This window comes from Lycium barbarum, chromosome 4 (assembly GCF_019175385.1).
Source record: "Lycium barbarum isolate Lr01 chromosome 4, ASM1917538v2, whole genome shotgun sequence".
Taxonomy (NCBI): Eukaryota; Viridiplantae; Streptophyta; class Magnoliopsida; order Solanales; family Solanaceae; genus Lycium; species Lycium barbarum.
In genome coordinates this window covers 16,141,815-16,161,896 of record NC_083340.1, presented here as the reverse complement: position 1 = coordinate 16,161,896, position 20,082 = coordinate 16,141,815, and the positions used below count along the sequence as shown (strand labels likewise).

General features: G+C 33.9%; 1 protein-coding gene across 1 annotated transcript; it reads right to left on the bottom strand.

The window, feature by feature from the left end:
* LOC132635373 (secretory carrier-associated membrane protein 4) lies at positions 1 to 8,446 on the bottom strand. The gene is made up of 12 exons (XM_060351741.1): positions 8,224 to 8,446; positions 6,727 to 6,840; positions 6,582 to 6,644; positions 6,240 to 6,273; positions 6,025 to 6,147; positions 3,746 to 3,808; positions 3,533 to 3,626; positions 3,355 to 3,400; positions 3,192 to 3,259; positions 2,464 to 2,512; positions 1,336 to 1,401; positions 1 to 302 (listed from the first exon to the last, which is right to left on the bottom strand). Exons 1-12 carry the CDS (start codon positions 8,281 to 8,283, stop codon positions 270 to 272), a joined length of 813 nt encoding a protein of 270 aa, XP_060207724.1. The 5' UTR covers positions 8,284 to 8,446; the 3' UTR covers positions 1 to 269.
* Between the last annotated feature and the right edge of the window lie 11,636 nt (positions 8,447 to 20,082).

Genomic DNA, 20,082 nt, shown 5'->3' with positions numbered 1-20,082 from the left:
TACAATCCGCACAAAATAGAGATTTTATTCAAACTCGGTCCCAAAGAAGGTATGTTATAGGTAAAATAATGCGGTAATCTAATGATCAAAGGTCAAAATACGTTTACATACAGAAATGAGAAATAACATGCTTGAATGAAACAAGGATAACTATAAAACCTAAGAAAACATGCACTATATCATAATGAAGAGATAAAGACATATGTTTCGCTTCCTCCTGAAAAGAATTGTTGCTAGAACGCTGAGGTCTTGAGTCCCAAACTCGTGCATCACTTGTGCCCTCGGAAGTACATGTATACTTTCTGCAATGATAGTACAGAAGAAAACATCATAAGATGAAAATAGAGACGGTCAGCATCCAACAATTTTTCATTCCCCCCCCCCCCCCCCCCCCCCTCCATACCATAGGGAAGAGAGTCCAACTTGGGATGCACCTTGCCTAATCTATAGGGTACCTGCTACCTCCTACCAACACAGGTACCGGGTAACTGTGCCTTAGCCGGATGGGAAGAGATATTTTTCTCTATCTCTGATGGCCCTGTCCGATCTTAATATGAGGGCTGGTACTTGGACTGCTAACTTCCTCGGGAATCAACTGTCAAGATAGTACCCACTTGAATTTTAAGATTAAGATTGCTCTTTTCCCCTAAAGTTGTATAGTAATATTTTAACCTTTAGTAGTATAAAATAGCTAGTTATCAGGCATAGAAGAGTCTAATCACCTAACACGCACAACCTAAATTCAATTTTAGGTTCTGAATAGGGCTTCCAAAGATACAACCCCACCCCACCCCCCCAACCCCGAAAGTGACCTCCAAAACTGAGTCTTCAGTTATACCTTCACGGGGACATGGAATATTGACTTTCATAGACTGCAAACCAACCTGTTCAGGAGATGTACATTCTCCAAAAGGAGTTCTTAGATATCTAAATCTGATCGAAAACCTAGCGAATCGTCGTCTTATTTTTACTTAGCAAATCATCTAAAAAAAGGAGATACATTTTTCTTGATTTATGAAAGAAATGCAGATAATACCCCATCCTCCCCTACGCCAAAAGACTACCCTTCACACAGCAAACAAGAGCTTAAATATGAGTTAAAAGTATAATTGTCTCTCTTTCCCTTGGTAGATTTCACTTTTGGGCCACACAGACATGAAGCTCAAGCCGCAAGGCTAACATGAGCAAAACTAAAAGAGCTGAAAAAGAGAAACAAGAGAAAAAGAGAACAGCAGATACCAGAACACTAGGTGGAACATTGCCGCAGTTGATTGTCGCACAATTAATTTATTAAATGAACCTGAAATGAAGATTCTCAATACAGTAAAACCTCACCTGCAGCACCCACAAGCTAAGCAAAGCTTCCAAGCAGAAGAAGCCAAATCCAATCAAATAAAAGATCTGCAAAAAGAAGAGAGGGACAACACAAGAATATATATTAAAATGATATAAATCAAACGGCCTGATAAGCCAATACAAGCATTAACACTATATTCTTAGGAGTTTCAATTATCTAAGAAAGCTTTTGATCCGGTAAATCAGTTAGCAAACTAACTGCAATATGCGATCAGAATATCATATGAAATTGAGTTATTGTTCAAGTAAAAGACAGTGAAAAACGCTTTTGATCCGCTAAATCAGTTAACAAACTGACTGATATATGCAATCAGAAAAATAATATGAAATTAAGATATTGTTCAAGTAAAAGAAAGTGCACAAGTTAATTCAGATTCAATCTGCTAATAATGAGAAATTGAGAGCCTTTCCCGTTTTACCTTTTTAACAATAATACTTGGTAGGGAAGTATCTAATATCAAGCATTTAAAGTTTTAGAATAAAACGAGCAGTCAGTCAGTTGATACCATATTGGTTACTGTTAGCAACCTCCTCAAGTAGCAAGCCGCTTTGCACCACAAAGAATCTGTTTGGAATACAGAGCCCATGGGCCATGCAAATGGTTAAGGAAAAAAAGAAGAAAAGATGCAGGGTAATCCCATTGGCACTTATGTAGGTACTGCAGAATCAGAGGAATAGGGGAGCCTTTCAAGAGGTGAAAAAATGATTTTGTACATTGAGGGGTAGTCTTGTTTTTGGTCAATTTTGGTGCCCCAATGAGTTCATGTTAGTATAAATGATCGATTAGCATTCATAGAGAACCATACTTTTGTGTTGGCTGTCTATGATCTATATTTAGTATACAACGTGTATACCATCTGTTCACAACATCAATAGAATTATTACTTCATGAAGCTATGCGGCACGAATCTAAATTGGTCGGGCTAGTGGATGCTGGATACCAGATGGTCATACCAAAACAACTTAGCCATAATAAAATGCGACCAAGTAAAACACATACAAGTTACAACAGTGGAAGGTTCAATTTTTTGTTCCGAAGGAATGAGTCAAAGAATTTGTTAATTTTTTCCTCTGATTAAACAAAGAGCAAAGAACTAAACAACTTACCCCAACCAACGCATTATCAGAGAAGACATCAATTGCTGCAAGGATACCCCTGGAATAAAGTAAAACGGAAGCAGAAATAGTTAGTGAAGAAATATGAAAAATGGCAATGACAATGACAATCCAAGGGAAAATGGAAAACCCTTAATAACAATCCACTGCATTTAACAGGCGATATATTTCATCCTTCTCTTATTCATGCTCATAAAGAGCATTTCTCACCATTCAAGATCGCATCACTCACTCATTTCATTTAAACATTACAGGGTACACCCAGCCCTTTAAACGGTCAATTTCCTTTCAACTTTTTCCATATCAATTTGGTACAGATATCCTTATCAAAAAAATAATATGGTACAAACACAGGAAAATTGATGCACCAACAAGGGAAGCGGTAATCCGTTGGTCACAAAACTAAAGCATGTTCTTTTTGTGGTGCATATGACACCAAGGGGTTCTTGGGGTCTTCACCTCTTCTATTATCACCCTATGAACCAAAATATTTGAACAAACAAGGGGAAGAAGGCAACAAGGACACTGCATCCTCTTTAGCTGCCAGCACAATTTTTAGGATAATGTAGCTTTTAAAATATATTTTCACATAAAAGGCGTATCCATATAGACTAGCAAATTCTACTAAGCTAAGACAACCTGTCAGAACTAGCAGCTTCTATAGAACATTGAACTCTATAATGCGAGGTTAATGCGCTAAAAATTACAGCAGAACTTACGTTAAGGATTTTCCATGAAATACAATGGGAGGAGCAATAGCAGCAAGTATGCAAAACCCAATGTGAAACTGCACATACAAAAACAAAACAACAAAAATTACTATAAATCAAATACTGGCATAAAATAGACAGCATCTTTATCACTTCTGTCAGAAGAACGAACCAAATAGGACAAAAAAAACCATCCGAACTTCAGTGCACTGTCGGTCCTGCACATCAGCACAAGCTCAGAGAGTAAAAAGTCAGTCTATGATGTGGATATCAAAAACTAAAGAAACAACTGAGGGGAAATTTTATAAAGCCGAAAAGCGATGAAATGACAGTGAAACAACACAAGATACCTCATTGCATTATACAGAGGCCTGTACCACAAAACGTACGAAAGGGGACATCCCGTTAAAGCATATATTACAGCCAGGAAAAAGATTTTAACACCTAGAGAAGGCAAGAACTAGAGAATGTTAGATGAATTGAACTTGAGTTTATCTTTTAGATCTTTAGACCAATAAAAAGGAATGCCACATAAGCCGCAGCAAAGAGGGAATAAAGCTCACCACCACCCCTAATCCAACAGATAGTCACGGCAAGAACATTGAACACCAGACAAAGAACGATACCTGCACAAAGATTTGGAGCAAACCCAAAGAGGTGATGAAATAGAAGAAGATTCATATAGCACTCGAAAGAAAGAGTAAGGAAATACGAGAAGATTCATATAGCACTTGAAAGAAAGAGTAACATTTTTGTGAGAGAGAAGACAACTGTGGGACGAAGTATTACAGCCCATATCTATCCCAGTTTATTCTTTTACACAACAGCTATAAACCCTGTATGTAACCCAAAAAACAAATCTACTAGTTTCTCTGTATCATATAAAAGTTACTCACATCTCAACCTATAATGTTGAGTCACGTGAATGAAGTTGTCAAATTGCTTACTCTTAGTCTCCATATCAATTGTGGTTGTGTTACTTGCAGTGAAGAAAGATTTTGCAGAATTCCAATCAAAACATTGGACAATTGCAACTTCGAAGCTGGACTACTGTTGAAGTTCGAAAAGACAAAACTGAATACTTGCAAATACTAATTTTATGCTGCTTGAATCCCAAAAAGATGTGTGAACAGAAAATCTAAAGCCTTTTGACCCCTAATCACAAATGGTATCAGTGTCAAAAAATATAAGTTTGTTCATTCCATCTGTTTCCCTCATACACTATTGTTTAGATCAGTAAGCAACTTTCGTCAATGATTATCATAAGCCAACAAATAAGATGGAGCCTAGCGTATAAAAAATAGGCCATCCAATTTACAAAAACAAAAGATGGGATCACATTTCTACAGAAGTTACACCTTGAATGAGCTAATGAATACCATCATTCTACTTCTCTCATACACTATATTCTCCATGGGTTCTGGAAAGGAGGTTTGCGAAACATAGGGGAACCTCAAAGTACCTTAACGGAAAAAAAAAATGAAAAAAAAAAGGAATAGGTAGGGGGGAAAAGGTGGAACGTAAAAGTGAAAGGCTGCTTCCGAGAAAACCAAAATCTATCACCTTAACTTCTGTGTGCATTACAACAATGGTTGCCTTTATAGAATCATATTCTCGTACTTCTATTAGCTAAAGAAGATTACTCCATTGACCACCCCATGATCAATTAGATATATCATTTACGAAAAGATTTGCCAATTTGTCGAGGAGAAACAAGCAAATATAGTTTGACAAAGGATGAAAGCAACTGATTATTCTCAATCTAGTAAGAGACATTTGATAAAGTCAAACTAATAACTATGTGAGATGAAGCTACTGATGCTCACTACATGTGTTTACTTTACGGAATTAACATTCAGCTATCAATTTAATAGAGGAGTTAAGGGTTGCACTTCCGGTCTATTAGTAGTCTGAACGGCATAGGGACATAGGGGTCTTAATTTCTGTCAAGCACCTGAATGAATCAAGTTTCATTCGGTTATATTGGTTCTTGTTTCAAGAGACGGTAGGCAGAAAGCCAGAAACAGATGGAAAGGAATTTTTCTCTTGCCATAAGATTGGGCTGAAAAAGCAGGTATTCCTTCTGTTAGTTTGTGACCCTATTTTAGTCTGTCCCAAAAAATGGTCTCTTTCTACAGTATGTGACCTATTTTAGTCTTATACTCCCTCCGTTTCAATTTATATGAACCCATTTGACTGGGCACGACATTTAAGAAAGAGGGAAGACTTTTGAAACTTGTGGTTCAAAATAAGCCTTGAAAATTTGTGTGGTTGTAAATCATTCATAAAGTGAATTTGTTTCCAAATTAGGAAAGAGGTCATTCATTTTGGCACGGACTAAAAAGGAAATAGGTTCAAACAAATTGAAACAGAGAGAGTATTAAACTTGCTATTTTATCCTAATGACAAGCTTTTACCGCCACACAAATGTTGGCACGTAGTCTTTCCGCCACATAAATGCTATCTATGGCATGTTTAAAAACACGTCTTCCTTTCTTTTTTAAACTTTGTGCCCCAATCGAACAGGCTCACATAAAATGAAACAGAGTGAGTAGTATATTTCATGCATTACATCTTTCAAGCAAAATAAGAAGGAAAAAAAAAACAGAGAAGCAGAGAAACCAATGCACACTACACATATTGATCCCAAAGAAAAGAATTTCATGTGAAACTCCGAATTCTGCACTAGTAAAGTACAAATTCCTCAAATCATAATCAGGTGGTAAACATGCAGGTACATAATGACAAGTGGAAATTAGAGAAACATTTGTAGAAAAAACCTCTTGATATTCAAAGAAACATTCTTCTATGGAAGAAAATAAAATAGAAGTGAAGCCGCTACCTAACCAACTCGCAAAAGCCAAATACTGCAGCCGCTGAGAATGAGCTGGTATTTCATTTGCTATATCATGATGAATAATTGGAAAAAAGGGAGGCCAATTCCTATCATCAGTTGGAACACCAGCTGAATCAAATTATAGAAACACATTACTTCAGCATGTAAAGAGGAATAAGTCAATCTAATAACAATCTGAAATAGCTCAAGTCATTTCTTACCGCCAGCAACAGCATCTTCTCTTCGTTTGATATCCTGTCAAACCAGCACTAAATGAGAACCATGCATAATCCTCAAACTGGGTTGAAGTTAAGGAATTCATAACACATTTAGCTAAAAAGGAATAAGCCTCAAACTGAATTGGGAAAAAATATAGATTAAGAAAATACTATAAAAGTTGAGGAGCTTGTAGTAAATAGTTTAGCCAAAAACTAGGAACTAAACTTTTCAAAAGAATTTGCATTCTTGCAAAAGTAGACAATCAGAAATCAACAAAAAAAGGTATAATTTGCAGCAATGAACATTGCAAACAGCAATTTTAGCGGAAAAGAAAAAAAACCAACTCTTTCTCTCCTTTGCAGATCTGCTTCCCAAGTAGCTAATTCTTTTTGCTTGTTATTGGCACCCTGAAACACAATTCAGAAGACATATTCAGAACAATCAATGCTCTTTACGAAACTGCAACCAAAAACATATCAGCTTCATTACATTCATTGAATCCAATGGGATGTCAACAGTTGCATCATGCTTTTGGCCAAAACCAAGAGTACTAGCAATCATTTGAGGAAAGCGTGATTTAGATGCAGGAGCAGAACCACCTTTCTGCAAGGAAATAACAGATGACAAATGAGGAGGGATCTTGCACATTCAGAGAAGAGTCAAAGTAAATAGTGTAAAGGAAGTTATAATTGGAATTATAATGTAGCTATAAATTCTGCGCTTCAACAAAGCCATTTTAAGTTGATTATAGATTCGCTATAATAGTTTCAGACATGAAGTGTGACCATTTTGGCACTAATAATATTCAACCTTGAAGGATTAGTGGAAAGTTCCTATAATCTGTAAGAGAAGACAAATATTGGGTGTTAATTGATCTAGGTATTTCCAGGTCCTATGAGATATATGCGTGATTGTGGTCCAAATACGGAGGTAAGAAAGAGTCTGCTGAAGGATATGGAAGTCAAGTTCCAACAGGGCAGGGCAGAAAGTGACATTTGATAAAGAGAACCATTATCCAACTCACTGGTACGAGCTACAAAATCCATTCTAGTTAACGTAAGTAACCTCTCTTAAGCCCTTTAGGGTATTAAAGTTCGTCTGATGTCCACTTACTGACTTGTTATTTTTCCATATACCGAGTTGTTTCACGACATGCAATGGTAAAAATTTGTCGCTTCCTCACTTAACTCGAAAAATATGGCAAATACCTTCTTATCAATATACACACACACACACACATATATATCATAGGTCCATTGTCAGCACCATAATAGCCAACTAATATGCAAAACTTGTTCCTTGATTTCAAGTGAAGGCAAAGAAAAAAAAAAAAAAAAGAGTGATCTTCCTTTGCTTATTTTTCTTTTTCCTTCTGTAGACAATAAAGATAAATTTTAAATGTTTAAGACTGCCTCTATTTTTTTTTAAATAACTAGGCAAACCAGGTTTGATATTGTTGTAATTATTTTCATAACCTCCATTTTCCCTTAAACGCGTGGAAAATAACATTTGCATACCTCAAAAATCCTTCATTTAATTGTCCTCACTTAAATCAAGAATCAATATTTTGATCCTCCTCAAGCCTACTCTAATCTTTCAAATTAAACTTTTCAACTAGTTGGCACAGATGGCATTCACAATTATAAAGCTAAAATAAAAAAAAACCAAAGTGGAAAATCAGCTAAATTTTTATACAATCTCACTATTTTACTGCATAACTTTACCACACCGACAAACCAAATCTTAAACACCACAATGTACCTAAAAAATGTAATTCAAATTTTCTAAATTCATTAACAAACTTCCGCCATTATAGTACTCAGATCTAGATCAACCTACTAATTCCAAATCACACCAAAATAGCCGATAAAACATTGAAAAGTAATGCTAAAATAATTAATTTTAAAATAAGCTAGATCTAAGGAAAACAAAGAATTCTTAATAAATAAAAATACATAAAAAGGGAATGGAGAGAAAGGCGGTTACTGAAAAAGGATTGACTTCAGGTTCCTCTTCGTCAAACGGATTTGGATCGTTTCCTCTCATTTTTCTTCAAACCCTTCCAATTTGGAATTTGCAGAGAGTTTTAAGGTATCAATGTGAAAATTACAGCAAAATTTATGGACGAATCTGTATATTTATATATGTTTGCAGAGATAGAAAGCAAAGGTGACTGCACAAGTTTTCTCACACTCACTATTTACTCTCTGTGTGCTTACTGGTGACGCGGGATACTGAATCAAGAGTTGAAGTTACGTTTTTGCCCATCACGGAGTTATTAAATTACAAGCGAATGCCACTCGTTAAGCGGTTGGGTTTTGTTCCAGTGTCATTGGGGTCTATGAGAACGTGTGTGGTACTTGCCATCCGAGAATGACACGTGGATATATTCTTACGTGGTTGATAGTAATTGGTTGGGCTGGATGCTTTATTTATCATTGTGTGGGTGTTGTGTGTAGTGGATTTTTACTTGCGTTTTGCTGCTCTGCAACTGATCTGGCTATGGTCGAATTACGGGTTTATCCCTTTACCGAATGGCAGGTCCCTTGTCTTTAAGGGATAAAATGGGGATGGAAATTCAGGGGTACGCTATAAGGTGGATATTGCGTCATTAAGCTTTGGATAAAATTTATACTTTATTTTATTAAAGGAATAAACTTATCTAGGAACTTATAGCATGTTTGGCCAAATTTCTAAAAATAGTTTATTTTAAAAAATATTTTTTTAAAAAATACTTTTTAAAAAAGTATTTTTAACTAAAAGCAGTTTGTGTTTGGCCAATTAATTTAAAAAGTACTTTTAAACAGCAATTAGTATTTGGCCAAGCTTTTAAAAAGTGGTTCTATGTGTATTTTACTCAAAAGTACTTTTCAAAAAGTGCTTTGGGGCAAATACTAAAAGTGCTTTTTAGTTTCTGAAAAGTTGTTTCTGCTACTCCCCAAAAGCACTTATTTCTCCTAAAAGCTTAGTCAAACACCTCATTTTTTTTAAAATAACCACTTATTGAAAAAATAAGTATTTTTAGGGGAAAAATAAGTTTGGCCAAACAGGCTATTAGTCTTGAATAATCCATCTTATTCCATCAAACTTGACATTATTTTATCACATCTCTTCAGTTGAATGAACTAGTTCATTAACGGCAATCTCAAAATTATAATTCCGGAATAAGTTAGAGCCCGTTTGGATTGGCTTATAAGTTGCTTATAAGTTATTTTCAATTTTTTTGAGTGTTTGGCTAGCCAGCTTAAAGCCATTTTGTGCTTAAAATAAGCCCAAAAAATTAATTGGCCTCTTTGACTTAGCTTATCTAAAGCAACTTATAAGTTATTTCCAGCTTATAAGTTGCTTTTTTTATGCCCATCCAAATAGGCTCTTAGTAAACTTTCCAAACGACCTTAGGTAAAATTTAGTCCTAGGCTCCTAAATGTTCCTTTCTTTGTTTTTTCCTTCTTATTCTCTTTATTGTTTGCTTTCCACTATGGAGTCCTTCAAAAAGAAAAAGGAAAGGACGAGAGAAGTGAAGACTTCACTCTTTATTAACTAGGGAAAAGGGTCAAATATATTTCTCTATTTTGTTTTATTAGTTAAATATGTTATCCGTTAGTGAAAGTTAACAAAAATATCCCTGCTGTCTTCAAATTTCACACTTATGCCCCTATTTGGATGAAAATTTCCAAATTCTCTCAAATTACCCAATTTTAATAAAAATTACCCACTTTTTTTGTTGACCCGCCCCGTCCAACCCGCCTATCATCATCATCAAGCTCTGTCTTCATCTTCTTCCACGAAAAAAAAAAAAACAGAAACACACCCAAATGATAAAATCTCAAAACTCACCTCAAATTTAATCTTTAAATCCAACTCTAAATATTGGTGCAACCAGTACTTGAGGGGACACATTCTCTGTTTGCGTTTGAAGGAAGCACCTCATAGCTTCAATAATCTGCTCATTGCGCACAATGCCTTCAGTTACTGTATTCCAAGATGCAACAACATTTAACTAAACAATGCCAAGGCAGCGTTCTCGACAAGCAGCCTCAAATTGTACTGGGAAACAAGGATAGTAGTGCCTTGAAACTTGATGATATGCCTAATTTACAAGATCTTTCTCTGCTATCTTTTTGGAAAAGTCTCGAGCTTTTTCCTTGTTAAGTATTTTAACTTAGCCAAATAATATTGCGTTTGTTCATCTAAGAATTGGCCAATTTTGAATAGGCTACCTATGCTTGTCATTGTTTCGAAGTTGGGAATATAATACATTATGATGTATATGGACGTAGATGCTGAATGAGAGGAGCCAGTCTAATTCTGGATTATGCTAGCTCACATATACACATATGAGATTTATTCATTTCATAAAAATAGTTGTCTGTTCAACCAAATGGATAGTTCACATATAGACAAATGAGATATTTTCATCTTACAAAAAACAATTCTATTCACTAAATTTTCTACAAGCATGAGCAAATACACTATAGTTTCAAAATATCTGGGTAGAATTCTTCTATTATAGTACTAGTAAATGTTTCATGATGTGAGTTGTGCCACTGAGTTGGATTTAAGAACTCAAACAGCTTTTCAACCACTTGCAGCAGAATTTTCAAATCTATTTAGTATGGATATTTTGGCACAAGAAGGCAAACAATCATTGTATTGCAATTTTTAGCTCTAGCTGATAAGAAGTTGTACATAACGCTTTGTGATCATCAGGAGTAACTGAACGGAATTCAATCAACATCATCGTCACACCCATCTTTGCCTCTGTCTAATTAAGTAAATGCGACAAATAAACCCAACGTTTGTCAGGTCTTGCGACGGATTGCTGCAGTAAAAGCACATGGTATTAGGGCAACTATATACTTGGATGAGAGAGAATCTGAATGGTGCAAAAATGAAATGAATTAGGCATTTCATAAAGATGTCGAGAAAAATTGTTAATAACGAAAAAATATAAAACAGTAAAAAAAATAAAAAATAAAAAGAGTGAGAATAACAATTTAAGTGGCAGGTTAGATCATCACTAGAAGAGGAAAAAAAAACTAATTCAAGTTAGTTATAACTATGAACTAAAATAAATAGAAAACACATTCAAACTCAAAGACAGATTCAACACCTTAAGATGTATAGTTTAAACTTCTCTTATAGACCATGTATAGTTGGATTTAAAGATTAAATTTGAGGTGAGTTTTTGGGATTTTATCATTTGGGTGTGTTCTTGCTTTTTTCTTTTTTTCTCCATGGAAGAAGATGAAGCTAGAGCTTGATGATGATGATAGACGGGTCGGGCGTGGCGGGTCAACAAAAAATGTGGGTAATTTTTATTGAAATTGGGTAATTTGAGAGGATTTGGGGATTTCCATCCAAATAGGGGCATAACTGTGTGAAGTTTGAAGACGGCAGGGGTATTTTTGTTAACTTTCACTAACGGAGGGTATATTTAACTAATAAAACAAAGTAGGGGGGTATATTTGACCATTTTCCCTTATTAACTACTTACTATTACTATTAATACCGATAAATCGCATTAAATCGAAAAAATATTCAATTAGTGGTTTGATTTGGTTTGGTTTTAAAAAGAAAAATCCGACCACCATTAATTTGATTTGGTTTTAACTAAAAAAAAAAAGTCAAACTGTACCAAACCAACCCGACATTACATGTGTACAATTTAAAAAATATTTTATACATATAATATTAATTTATAATATAATTTATGAATATTTCTTAAACTTTTTCATAGTTTTTTGTCTTTTAACATATTATTTCAAACTTGGATTTAGAATTTTGAATGGTTAGTTTTATAACCCATAGATGATAGTAACTCAAATAAAACTCAACAAAAATCAAATCAATACTAATGCTAACAAAGAAATTCAATTCTAACACCATGAATAACAATAATATTGAATATTTATTCTTTAGTTTTATATTGGTTTAGACGGTGAAAATACATAACTCAATTTTATTTTTTCTTTAATATTTAGTCTTGTAATTTATACCTATTAGTTGTACTTATTTTAGCATGACTTCGTACTTTTAGGTTATGATCATTTTCTCTATGACTTATAAATTAGTCGTATTTATTAGAGCATGACTTAGTACTTTTAGATTATGATCATTTTATTTTATGCGATTTCATTACTTTTTTTTGTTGTTGAATATTTTAGTACAATGTTATCTCTCATCTCACATTTTGTGTTAGTTTCTTAAAAAATATCTTAATTAGATAGTCGTATCTTACTAGGACAAAGAAATATCTAAAGTACAAGTTATATGTTTTGTATGAAGACTTTCTTTAAAAAACATCCGAAAATCTTGACCAACCCGAAAAATCGAGAAACTTCGAGGCTGAAAACCCCGACTTTTGTTGGTTTGGTTTGGTTTATAGATTTAAAAAACCCTATGCCATTCATTTGGTTTGGTATTTGAAGAACCCGAACCAGCCCGGTCCATGTACATCCCTACTTATGAGAAAAATATGGAACAATTATTGATATTACAAGTGTAAATTTTAATTCTTAGATAATATTGAGCTGTTTTTGCAGGAATAGTCATTCGTGTTGTTCTGAGGCCTTTTTTGATAACTTAAATGATGTGCACAGAAGAAGAAAATAGATTCAATCAAAACTTATAGCCTGTTTGGTCAAGCTTCTAAAAACATCTTATTTTAAAAAGTATTTTTTTCAAAAGTACTTTTCAAAAAAGTACTTTTTGCTAAAAGCATTTTGTGTTTGGCCAATTGATTTAAAAAGTATTTTTAAGCAGTAATTAGTGTTTGACCAAGCTTTTAAAAAGTACTTCTATGTGTATTTTTCTCAAAAGTACTTTTCAAAAAAGTGCTTTTGGGCAAAAGCTATTTTTTTTAGCTTCTGAAAAACTGCTTCTGCTACTCCCCCAAAACACTTATTTTCTACCAAAAGCTTGGCCAAACACCTCACTTTTTTTAAAATAAGCACTTATTGAAAAAATAAGTACTTTTGAGAGAAAAATAAGCTTGGCCAAACAAGCTATTAGTCATTATGAAAAGTTAAAATAATATAATCATATTATTTTTAAAATTATAATAGTGTGATGTGTTGTCTTTTTAGTTACAAAGAAAGTAAAACATCTAAATTTTGCTCCAAAATCAACTAGCAAACCCTGCTTATTGATTCGTGTAATATTACTTTACTGCTGTATATCAGAGACAATTCAAAGAGTTTTGTAGTACTTATTTACATTGTAATTATTTGGTTAGCTTGCTAACTAAAAAGGATTTGCTCTTTCAAATATTTGTCCTTATATTTGTTATTTATTACTTCATTTATCAAAGTATGTTTCCAACAAATCAAGACATTTTCAAATCCTTTTTGGTAATACATGACCACTTAGACTCACTTTTTAGAGGTGAAATATGTACCATGACTTTTTTCTATGTCTCGTTTTTGTCCCTACTTTATTTCTTTTTTACTTAGGTTGCCACATCCAATATGATACATGTAATTTGAGCCCTTTGAAAATGCTTAAAAAGTTGTGCATGACGATGATATCATCTAATAGAAATAGCTATGCACAAAGATAATCTAAAATGGTGATAATAATAATTTTGATTCTAAAATCGCCATTAAATTTCTCTTGATCTATAGTATTTTAATTAAAAAAAATGAATATATAAATAGGTTTAATGATTTAACACAATTACACAATAGAAATTAAAATTCAAAATTAACCCTTTAAGAAAATAAAAATGAGAAGGAACGAAACTATTAGATACGTCGTTGCACTGAGATATGATTTAATTATTTAAATTTGGCCAATCCTAATTTATTCGGGACTATATCATAGTTATAATATTACTATAACGCAACTTTAGAAAATATTCCACTTAGATTAAGAAAAAAGAAAAGAAATATCATTTCCTCACATGCATTTTTTTACATAGTTTTCAAATATGTAAATTTTTTAAAAGACTTAAATTTTTTTTGCCCGAGTTCACTGTCAAAATTAAAGTGTTTGACTCTTGAAATTTAAATTGAGACTTAGAGAGTACTTTATTACCTTGATCTTGGGCCCAGGCTCAGCACGGGCTTCTCGAGACTAGTATATGCCTATGAGCCCGTTTGGATGAGCTTATGCTTTTGACTTATAAGCCAAAAGTTATAAGTTAGGAATTCGAGCTTATGATTTTTGGCTTAATTTGATTGTTTTAGCTTAAAAACAAGTGCTTAAAAGCACTTTTTTATTTTACCCAAACATTACAAAAGTGCTTAAAAGCTATTTTGCCTTAAAAACACCTAAAATAAGCCAATCCAAACAAGTGTGTGTACTTTTTTCATGTTTTTTGCTTGAATTATCATGATTTATTTTCAAATAGAGTTTAATTTGTTAATGAGATTTTTAAGTTAGTGACACGTGTTTTAAAAAATGACGCATTAGGTGCCGTAAAATACGTCATCAGACATTCAAAAAGTGATCCTCAATGGTTATTATAGAATAATTTTCATATTTTTTACTAACATTTCATTAAAAGTCTTGAATGAAAAAATATCACGCTCAAATGTATGATACAAAATGTTTATTTAAAAAAATTACGGTCAACACTTAAGATTTATAAATTACCAATAAATGTAAATTAGATTTTTCATACATATTTCAATTATAAAAGAAACTGAAACTATATTGCGTTTCTAGTGAAATTGACATGGTGATAAATGATTATGAACTATTTATGAGCTATTTGATATTTTCCTATTTCCCATCTTTTATTAACATTGATACAATAATATTTTTTATATCAATTTTCTATTATAAAAAGGAATACCTTATTGAAAAACACTTGGATGTAAAAAAAAGATGATATGACCTGAAAATAAAGAGATCAAATTAACGCATAGATCAAATCTCCAGAGAAAACACATATCACAAAGTTGAACAAATCGAAGCAAAACAAAGTAACAGAGAAGTCTCCCTTTTAATTCAAAGCGTCTCAATATTCCTTGTTTTGAATAGTGCCTTCAGGAAACCTATATATGAAAGTCCATAAACGATTATGAAAATTCATTTTTACTTGGCAATGTTACTGGTTTCTTGCCCCAAAAAGTCTGGAAGGGGTCGCGAATTTTTACGTTCATCGGGTATTCCTTTTCAACTCATAGATCCGTGATTGACCCCACCACCTGTAATTGCCTCCACCACTTTATTGACAGTTGATGAGATGGCCACCACATCTTTATCGACGTTTGATGATAGAGCCAACACCCTTTTATCGACGCTTGATGATAGAGTGAACACCCCTTTATCGATTGTTGATGTTATGACATATATAGTTTATACAAGTAACAAGGTATTAGAGACAACTAGTACGGAAGAGTGAGCGGAAGTATGCCTTTTTATGGGACACAAATCTTTTTCCTCCTACTTGGATCTAATGAAAGTAGGAAAATGTTGTCATATTGTTTGCTCTTTCTGGACAGCCTTTCATACTGGCTATTCGACATATAGAGAACCACATTAGGTGGATAATCGTCTCTTGGCATTTCCTGCAAATTTGTGTCTGTGTACAACACATGCTAATTTTTGCCCCGTAATGATCTAATGCGAGCGTTATTGTCCACCCAAGGGCATCTCAATAGAATTAGTGGCCTAAAGCCAATTTTTAATCTTAGGCCTTAAGTATATATAACAACAAAACTCAAGTATAATCCCACAGGTAGGGTCTAGGGAGGGTAGCCTCTACGCAGATCTTACGTCTACCTTATTAGGGTGGGAGTAGAAGTGTCAAAATGGGCTGGCCCAGCTCAACCCAGCCCAGCCCTGAAGGGTCAAAGAATTAAATGGGCTAGGACGGGCTGACCCTTTTAATTGAAGGACCTGCAAAATGGCAGCCCAACCCAGCCCTAAGCGGGTCGCGGGCTAGGACCGGCCAGCTCTTTAAGTTTTTTCGTCTTCCGAAATAACATTTTCTAAGTGATTTTTGATACAATTTGAACATGAAACTTTTGCAATATGAATAGAATCTTCTACCACTCATTCTTGCGCAAATCCATATCATAGAAGAAAAAATTCAAGAGAACAAATATAAATTATTACTTTTAATCACTAATTCAGATCACGTTCAAAAGAAATTAAATATAATATAAATTCTAAGACTAAAAAGTATTACTCCAGTTTCTACTACTTAATAGTAAGCAGTAGTAACTAGTAAGTACACTCTTTTTTCTCATTACTTCTTTTCTCTTTGTTTAATTTACTTATATATTTTTTTTAAATTAATTAATTTATCATCCTTTTCTGGCCTCATGGGCTGATCTCAACCAAACCCTTGAGGTCGGCGGGCTAAGAGAGGCTGGGCTTTTGAGTCTCACTTTTATATGGGCCAAAGAAATCTTAACCAACCCTACTTAAATAAAGGGTTGGGTTGGACCGGCCTGGCGGACCAAGCCCATATTGAGAGCTCTAGTAGGGAGGTTGTTTCCAATAGACCTTCGGCTCAAGAAGAGGTGATAATAAGTAGCTAGTTTCGCTTCATCATATAAAAATTACCCACATCTCAACATCACACGAATAAAGTTGTCAAATTGCTTGCTTTTGGGTTCCATATCTGTTGTGTTTTTATTACTTTTTAGTGAAGAAACAGTTTTGCTGAATTTTCAATCAAAACATGGGACAACTAAAACTTCAGAGCTGAAATACTGTTAAGTTCGAAAAGACAAGCTCGATACTTGCAGCTACTAATTTCATGCTGCTTGGCTTGGATCCCAAAAGATGTGTAAACAGAAAGTCTAAAGCCTTTTGACCTTAATCACAAACAGCAACATCATCAAAATTAGAAGTATATATATTCCATCTGCTTCTCTCACACACTAAAGGGCAGCCCGGTGCACTAAGCTCCCGCTATGCGCGGGGTCCGGGGAAGGGCCGGACCATAAGAGTCTATTATACGCAGTCTTACCTTGCATTTCTGCAATATGCTGTTTTCATGGCTAGAACCCGTGACCTCCTGATCACATGGCAACAACTTTACCAGTTACGCCAAGACTTTTCTCACACACTATCTTTACTAAATCAATAAGCAAAATTTCATCAATGATAATGATAAGCCAACCAATAAGATGGAGCTTGGCGTGTACAAAACTAGGCCATTCGTTTACAAAACCAAAGATGAGATCACCTATACATAAGATATTCCCTGAATGAGCCAATGAATGCCATCATTCTACTTCTCTCACACACTATATTCTCCATGGGTTCTGAAAATGAGGTTTGCGAAATAGAGGAAACCTCAAAGTACCTTAAAAATTAAAATAAATAAATGAAGGGATAAGTAGGGAAAGAAAGGTGGGACGCAAAAGTGCAAGGCTGTTTATGAGAAAACCAAAATCTATCACCTTAACTTATGTGTCCTCCACAACAACAGTTGCTATAGAATCATACTCTATTATTTCTATCAGCTAAAGAATATTATTCCATTGGCCATCGAATGATTAATTAGATATAATCATTTACAAAAAGATTTGCCAATTCGTCAAGAAGAAACAAGCAAATGTTTTTTGACAAAGGATGAAACCAATTGGTTAATAACTTATGTCTTACAAAATACTAGCTCAATCTAGTAAGAAACATTTGATGGTGTCAAACTAATAACTAAGTGAGATGAAGCTACTAGTGCTCGCCGTTAGTGTTTACTTGTACAAAAATAACATTAAGCTATCAGTTTCATAGAGGGGAATAGGGTTGCACTTCACGTCCATTGGTAGTCCGAACGACATCATGACATAAAAGAGTCTTAATTTCTGTAAAACATCTGAATGAATCGAGTTTCATTCAGTTATATTGGTTCTTGTTTCAACATATTGTAGGCAGAAATAGAGGGAAGGGAATATCTTCTCTTGCAGTAAGATTGGGCTGAACAACAGATATACCCTCTTTTTTAGTTTGTGACCTTAATTTAGTCTGTTCTAAAAAATGATCTATTTCTACATTTGGAGTCAAATCTAACTTAAACTTTCCTTTAATTTTATGACAAGCTTTTACCTCCGCACAAATGTTGGAACGTAGTCCTACAACCACATAAAATGTTTTGCATGACAACCTTTCTTTTTTAAACTCTGTGCCCAATTAAACAGAGACGTGAAATGAAACGGAACAGGTAGTATATTCATGGATTAAATCTATTAAGCAAAATCCGGAAAAAAAAAAGAGAAGAAGAGAATCCAACTCACATTGCACATATTGTGGCCCACAAAAGTAAAGATACTATGAAGAGTTCCATGAAACTACTAATTCTGCACTAGTAAAGTACAAATTGATCAAATCATTATTAGATGGTAAATGTGCAGGTACTTAATGGCAAGTGGAAGCTAGACAAGTGATATTCAAAGAAACATTCTTCTGAGAAAATAAAATAGAAGTGAAGACGCTACCTAACTAGCATGCAAAAGCCAAATACTGTGGCCGCTGAGAATGAGTTGGTATTTCATTTGCTATATCATGATGAATAGCCTGGAAAAAAGGGAGGCCAATTCCTATCATCATTTTAGTATATTATTCTCAACATTCATCTAGTATTTTAAGTCACATAATAATATTATTATTTATGAATAGTAAGGATTAATTCAAGTTAATAATATAGTAGCTACGTGTCTTCAATAAATTACCTTGAACATTAGTGTAATTTTTTTTTAATTAATATACAAATTGGGTAGTTTAGTCCAACGTTCTAAAATACATTTGTTAAAAAATAAATTTTTTCTTTCTTATATAAATTTTATACTTTTATTTTACAATCTTCAATATTGTCAAGAGAAAACAATATCATAAAATGCACCATTAAAAATTTTGGGGGCCTAAAGCAATTATACTAGCCTTACCCTTGAGCCGCCCTTGTGTCCACCTATGTTGTATGTCATCTCAAACACCCTACAATATAACACAATTAGCAATATGTATGATGTATTCACTGAAACATTGGACACAAGCATTGACATCTACTTACACAAGTCGCATTGTCTATGATAGTGTTAGTGCGTGAGACATTTTGAACAAACTGAAGTCACAAAGCCGTCATTCCTAGCTAAAAAGCCTTATCCAAGGACCAAGGGGATCCAAACCTCTATAACATAAAAATAGAAAATCAATACACTCCGTATTAGGAAAAAACTTGGGGATTACTTAAATAAATGCTTATGTACATACCTCTGTAATAACATAGCGTGAGCCATACATCTTAATTGCTGAAGATGAAGTGAAAAGCTGGTGACAAAGCAACTAATAAAGCTTTATCAAACAAGTAATAGTAAAAACGTTTTGCGCTGCAGCATGTAAATTTTACGTTGATGTTTTTGCATTGTAGCATAGATTTGTGCCATACTTGACATATTGCTTCATCATTCAGCGTTGGATTCTAAGATGCAACATAGAACCTTGCGTTAATCCAATTTTTAACTCTTGATCCTACTTACTTGTCCCAGGCAATCTCCAAGTTTTCAAATATATTATTCTTCATATGAATCATCAAAATGACTCTCCAGATTTCTTCTAGCCAATTCATGAAGATCATGCAACTCCTTGAGGTGCTTTTCTCGAACACGTTAATTTAAAACAAGTCAACGATTAAACATATCAGAATCATCCCCAATGTGCCGCATCTTCGCGATAGTAAATAATAATAAGGAAAAAAAAAAAAGAATAAAGAGCATACATTGAATATGTTGAAGAGCTAAGGTGGTTGAATATAAATTCTTTAGACACAAAATAATTAGCTAAAAATAAATAAAATTTTCACATCCAATGTGTGACATAGCAGTCAATCTAGTGGGTAGAAATTATGGAGATCAATAATCCAGTCCAACAGACAAAATAATATTA